The following is a 6,774-nucleotide window of genomic DNA, read 5'->3' as shown; positions in this document are numbered from 1 at the left end:
TGGGAGGCGATCTCTACCAGCTAGGATCTCCTCCCATGTGTAGACACCCTTTCCATCCAAAACATCGTCCCATGTCCATTGCTCCTTTCTCTCCTGTCCCCTACTCCGTTTCGTTTTCCCTTGCCGCTTGGTCTTAGCGTGTTGTTGGGTGATTCTGTAACGGGTGACGCTCTCCTCATCCTCGGACGAGGTGAGGAGAGAAGGATCCTCAGACCAAAACGCAGGCTTTGGGAAATAAGCCATCTTTATTAAACAATGATGATGGCAAACACGAAACGAAACAAAACACTTCCAAACTACAAAACAAGAAAACGACGTTGACGAGACCTGAACATAAACTTACATAACTAAACATAAACTTACGTACAGGTAACAGACGACATCGAAACGAAAACGAAACAAACAAACGCTACAGTCCTATGTGGTACTAACATAACATACGGACACAGGAGACAATCACCCACAAACAAACAGTGAGAATGCCCTACCTAAATATGACTCTTAATTAGAGGCAAACGCAAACCACCTGCCTCTAATCAAGAGCCATACCAGGCAAACCGAAACCAACATAGAAACAGATAACATAGAATGCCCACCCAACCTCACGTCCTGACCAACTAACACACAAAAACTAACATAAATAGGTCAGGAACGTGACAGGGACAGGTCGAAAAGCATTAAACATGTATGGCAATTTAGCTAGTTAGCTTGCACTTGCTAACTAACGTTAATTTGTCCTATTTAAATAGCCTGCTGTTGCTAGCTAATTTGTCCTGGGATATAAACATTGAGTTGTTATTTTACCTGAAATGCACAAGGACCTCTACTCCAACAATTAATCCAATTAATCTCTCCTCCTTCCAGGCTTTTTCATCTTTGAACTTATATGGGGATCGCATCTAAACTTTCAATGTATTACCACGACAACCGGCAACAAAGTTTGTCTTTCAATCACCCACGTGGGTGTAACCAATGAGGAGATGGCACGTGTTTACCTGCTTCTATAAACCAATGAGGAGATGACTTTCAGTGCGGTCAGAAATAGGAACGACTCCTATTTTAGCCCTTGGCGTCGCAGACACTCGTTGGCGTGCGCGAGCAGTGTGGGTGCAATAATTGAATAACATGGATTTCAAAATTTATTTTGCGACGCACTCGACGTGTCCGGTCTGGTCAGCATGTTACATATAAAACCTTATTTGTTCATAGAAAATTGTGAATAACTCACCACAGGTTAATGAGAAGTGTGTGCTTGAAAGGATGCACATAACTCTGCAATGTTGGGTTGTATTTGAGAGTCTCAGTCTTAAATAATTTTCCACACACAGTCTGTGCTTGTATCTAGTTTTCATGCTAGTGAGGGCCGAGAATCCACTCTCACATAGGTACGTGGTTGCAAAGGGAATCAGTGTCTTAACAGCGCGATTTGCCAAGGCAGGATACTCTGAGCGCAGCCCAATCCAGAAATCTGGCAGTGGCTTCTTATTAAATTCAATTTTCACAGAACCGCTTGTTGCAATTTCGATGAGGCTCTCTTGTTCAGATGTCGGTAAGTGGACTGAAGGCAGGGCATGAAAGAGATAACGAATCCAGTTGTTTGTCATCCGTTTAGGGAAAGTACCTGCGTAATTTTGTCCCGCACACTAAATATAGTCCCTGTAATCCTAGATTCAGATCATTCAGGCGAGAAAAAACATCACCCAGAGAGGCCAGTCGTGTGAGAAACTTGTCATCATGCAAGCGGTCAGACAAGTGAAAATTATGGTCAGTAAAGAAAACTTTAAGCTCGTCTCTCAATTCAAAAAAACGTATCAATACTTTGCCCCTTGATAAGCAGAGTACTTCTGTATGTTGTAAAAGCGTTACATGGTCGCTGCCCACATCATTGAATAGTGCTGAAAATACACGAGAGTTCAGGAGCCTTGCTTTAACAAAGTTAACCATTTTCACTGTAGTTTCCAAAACGTCTTTCAAGCTGTCAGGCATTCCCTTGGCAGCAAGAGCCTCTCGGTGGATGCTGCAGTGTACCCAAGCTGTCAGGCATTCCCTTGGCAGCAAGAGCCTCTCGGTGGATGCTGTAGTGTATCTAAGTGGCGTCGGGAGCAACTGCTTGCATGCGCGTTACCACTCCGTTATGTCTCCCTGTCGTGGCTTTTGCTCCATCAGTACAGATAGCAACATGAGCAGCAGCTACGTTTGACTACATATGGACTGTTAGTGGAATTCCCACGAGAGAGTAACGGTTAATGTGATTGGATGTTAATTATTTGACTAGGCTACCTGTATTTGACATTGTGTTGTTATTTCGCTGAACACTAGATGGTACAATTTTATTTTTGGCAGTGAAACGAGGCTACTCAGGCGTGAAAAAAATGTGACCCAAATGATTAGCCCTGTTGGAAAATATAAATGGACTGTTTGAAAATGTGAGGGGGAAAAAAAGTAATTTATTTTTAATTTTTATATATATATATGTTTATGTGAATCACATTTTTATTTGGCGTACCGCCGACAGCATTGCGAGTACCCGTGTTTTTTCTCTACTGAAGGGTCTGAATCTAGGATTACCGTTTGGGAATACCTGCTATAGGGAAATGTGGAATCACAAAAGTAGAACATTTAGAAGGTACAAGTACATTTTTCTCGGAATAGAAACAACATAATATTAATCATTATTTATTAAGCAAAATTTCTCAAGATCTATCCCATGTACTATGTTATTACAAAAAAGGTTTTAAATTATCTGGTAATGCCAATATGGGAGACTTCAAATGCTTCTCAAAGATGCCCTCTGGTGGTTAAACTAGTACTAACTTACATTAACGTAAAAAATGGCTGGCAATTAAATAACGTGACATAGAATGCTGCAACAGCCTGCAAGGTGTGGTGCAGTATAACGCATCTTTTAAAGGAGGAACCAATGTACGGGTGAATGAAACAACGTATCCCTCTTTTTAGGCCTACTGCTGCCTGTCATAACCCACTGCTGTTGCTACAGGTAGGAGGAGTGGGAAGGTGGCCTAAACTTGGAAGTTAAGGTTGTATCCCTGAATTGACAATGCCAAGGCAGAGTGACGTGCTGTGCACACCTCATATAACTTCATTGAGAATAGAGTGCTACTCTCTGAGGGTCCTCTGATCGAAAGCCCCCTAATCCTTATTACCTAAAGAAGTCTCCAATGAGATTAGGCCTTGCCTTGCTAGACAATTAGAATTGAGTAAACTACCATCTGCTCATCTGCTGGCCCTAGTGGTCAGAATGGACAAACCTGCAAATGTGCACTAATTACACTTTCTATTATCAGTATTTCATGTTATTCTCACTGGTAGTGTAATAAGAAAAGGGGTGTCGTACATTTGAATTATTAGGCTAACACTCAAAATTAAAGTTTCAATGAGCCTAGATACAAATGGTCATATTTCAATCACGGTCATGGTTTTGCAGAGAAATACAAAATGGTAAGGTGGTAAAATGGTATGGTAAATATATGTTCTAGAAACAATGAATGACAGCTGAATAAATGGTATTATTTGATCTGGGCAGTGTACAGGCCTATTACACACAGTCCCTCTCTTCTCCCACAACACTGTTGTAGGGGAGATTATTTTAGAGCAAAGATTAAGCAAATTAACCATGATGTTGCCTCCCAAAATAACCCTTAGCTCCCAGCACGGAGCTGGCCAACAGTAGCCAAAATGCAGAGCACGGGACAACGTTTTGTGGATACATTTGTGGATACACCAACTGGGATTTCTGGGATTTTTATGATGGGATATTAGGTAAGTTTACTCAATCTTTTTATGTTATTGACAATTTCATTCACTTATGTATTTGTTTTATTGTCAATGAGAGGAGTTGTTGAGCTATCGCACATACCTGTGTTCAGGTTAATCTATGTTTAGCCTAGCTACCTTGTAGGTCTAACATAGATAACCTTGTAGGTAAAAGATAGATAATGGTATATATTTTTTCTATATAACAGTGGCTTTAATGTTACTTTACAGTAATATTTTGTGATCGATATGAAAGGGACTATGTGATAAATAGTTACACTATATTAACACATTTTTATTTGTACAAATTCATGATCAGAAATAGGATCAGACTATTTTCAACTACTTTGATATTACCCAATAGTCTGAAATAGCTAAGAATGATACATAATGAATTACGATGTTGTTTCATTGTTGTAGTTTATTGTTGTCAATAATAGCTTTACATGGGTAGTAATTAAGTAATTGAAAATGTCAGTTACTTGGCAAGGTTCCCGCTTCCTAGTAGTCTGTTAAACCTGATGTCACCATATCCCTTAAACAACATATGCCCTCAAGACGTCACTCCATCTGCCACGAGTAAACAATTAGGCCTAACGAGGAAAATAGCTAGAAGTCAAATGTTTTGACTGGATTTTATTAACATCCTTTATTCATAATGAGTACTGCTAATGGGACTTCCATCTTGTGATAATTCTGGAATCATAATGATCATGTGTTCACAGATCTGAAATAATTGAAATAGTGTACCCATTTAAGTACATTAGGAAACACAATTGTTGCATTTCCCCCCAGACTCTTATGACCTATTTCCCATGTAGATATATTTTTTACAGCACTGTAAGACATAAGTTATCACAATTGCATTCATTTTTCAGAATGATATACTATTGATATTAATAGTCTAATGACTGATGACACGAGATTCTGCAGCTATAATGAATGACGCCAACACGGATCAAACCTGCCTACCAATGTTTACACAATGTGTTTGTTTAGACAACTCCTAATTACATTTTTGACACTGGAAAAATCTAGAAGAACCTTGAGGGGAGTCAACTTGCTAATGAACCACTGTCCAAAACTATTCTGTCATTTTATTTGATTTAGAATTTGTTTTTGTTTTTGTTAAGATACTACTGATACCACTGCAATGCAGGTTTGATTTGTATCCTTGAAAGTGAATCTGATATACTACAACAGATATCACAATCCCATAATAATCAAGTAATGTTTATCATTATTTTTTCTTCATCCATCTCCCCTTTCTCTCTGTAGCCTATTAACCAATCAAAATGAGTGACGTGGGGGTCACAAAGCCCGCCCAGGACCAGTCCTCAGGGAGTGGGCACACAGTGACCATGTCACGCCACGCATATATCACAGACCCCATCGCCTCCAAGCGCATCTGTTTCTACAAGAGTGGTGACCTTCAGTTCAGTGGCCTGCGCATGGTCATCAACAACCGCACCTTCAAGACCTTCGATGCCCTCCTAGACAGCCTCTCCAAGAAGGTCCCGCTGCCATTCGGAGTAAGGAACATCACCACCCCCCGAGGGGTCCATGCAGTGCACACACTAGATGAACTGGAGGATGGGAAGGCCTACATCTGCTCTGACCAGCGGAAGGTCAAACCCATCAACATGGCAGTAGCCAATAAGAAGCTGCCACCCTGGTACAATACCCGCCCCATGAGCGGCAGGCGTCGGGCCTTGCAGCTGGCCAAACAGAACCCTGGCAGGCCCATGCGCATAAATACCCCTGTCATTGTACGCACACCTAAGAGGTTGATGGTATTCCAGAATGGGGACCCCAGTGTCAAACATAATCTGATGCTACAGAAGAGAACCACTCCCACATTTGAGGCTCTGCTGGATTACTTGTCCGAGTTGATGCACTTTCCTGTGATAAAACTACACACACCAGATGGAAGAAGGGTAAGTGCTCTCCCCATGCCTTTGGACACCAAAGTTACTGCTATTAGTAATTCAGATTTGCTTATATTGTTTAAAAACACATATTTCATATGTTTAATCTCAAGCTCCAGTTAGACAGGAAACCAGTGCTGATACTATAACCAAACACATGGAGGTTCAGGCACTCAACTCTTATGTCACACAACATGCATTGGCATTATTCTGTGATGGCCTCACCTCATGACTGGAGGTGACCTGGCCCCAACTGATTGGCAACTGATTGGCCTTACTAACCCATAATAGTTGGACTCACATCAGGACCCATAAATAACTGACAGAAAAAGGGAAAGTCTTCAGCTCCTCAATTGTTCTATCCTTTTAACTGAGAAGGCATTTTGGGATAGTGTTGCTAAGGACCTCAGGATGTGTATCTTCTGCTGATGTGTCATGAGATCGATTTCATACATAGCCCTGGTGTCACACATTTATTGAATGATACATTTATCAATTCAATTCATCAATTCAATTTATTAAATCAATATTAGTCTTAAGTCATGATTCTAAAAGTAAGCTATTTTTATCATTAATAGATGCCATTCACAACAAAATTTTATTCCACTATTACAGTAAAAAAACAAACATTTGTCTGTCTGCAGGTGGATGGGCTCCCAGCTCTGATTATATGCTCTGGGATTGTAGTAGCTGCTGGTCGGGAGGCCTTTAAATCTGGAAACTACAAGACACAAAAATCTTCTGCTTCAACATGGCTGCCTGCTAGACGAATGGCATCTAAAAGACTAAAGCAACCAGCATCCCGTAAGTCTCATTATGTTCACTCAACATTTTGTATGTATTTTGAAGCATGTTTTTGTCTTGATATTTAAAAAATCATTTGGATAGCATATTAACTGGCATGTTTTGAATTACTTTGAGAATATTGAAAATGCATTGTTAAACATTCATGTGTCACATCTACAGTGCTACTGTCTGTCCAGTAGTAATCTATCCCCTCCATGTCTACATGCTTGTACAGGATAAGCAGTGGGAAAGTGCTGAGACATTACTATCATCCATAATACCATGA

The 6,774-nt window shown here is 40.4% G+C and overlaps 1 protein-coding gene across 1 annotated transcript in view; it reads left to right on the top strand.

Annotated features, from left to right (window-relative positions):
* The first annotated feature begins 5,016 nt into the window (after positions 1 to 5,016).
* Positions 5,017 to 6,774, top strand: part of LOC129823298 (oxygen-regulated protein 1-like) — an 11,085-nt gene continuing 9,327 nt past the window's right edge. The window contains exons 1-2 of the mRNA XM_055882232.1: positions 5,017 to 5,711; positions 6,347 to 6,506. Of these exons, the coding sequence (XP_055738207.1) occupies positions 5,070 to 5,711; positions 6,347 to 6,506 (802 nt within the window). The 5' untranslated portion in view covers positions 5,017 to 5,069. The remainder of the gene's footprint in view (positions 5,712 to 6,346; positions 6,507 to 6,774) is intronic.

Source organism: Salvelinus fontinalis, chromosome 25 (assembly GCF_029448725.1).
Source record: "Salvelinus fontinalis isolate EN_2023a chromosome 25, ASM2944872v1, whole genome shotgun sequence".
NCBI classification, from domain to species: domain Eukaryota; kingdom Metazoa; phylum Chordata; class Actinopteri; order Salmoniformes; family Salmonidae; genus Salvelinus; species Salvelinus fontinalis.
The sequence above is the reverse complement of the archived record's forward strand: the minus strand, read 5'-3'. Positions and strand labels throughout refer to the sequence as shown.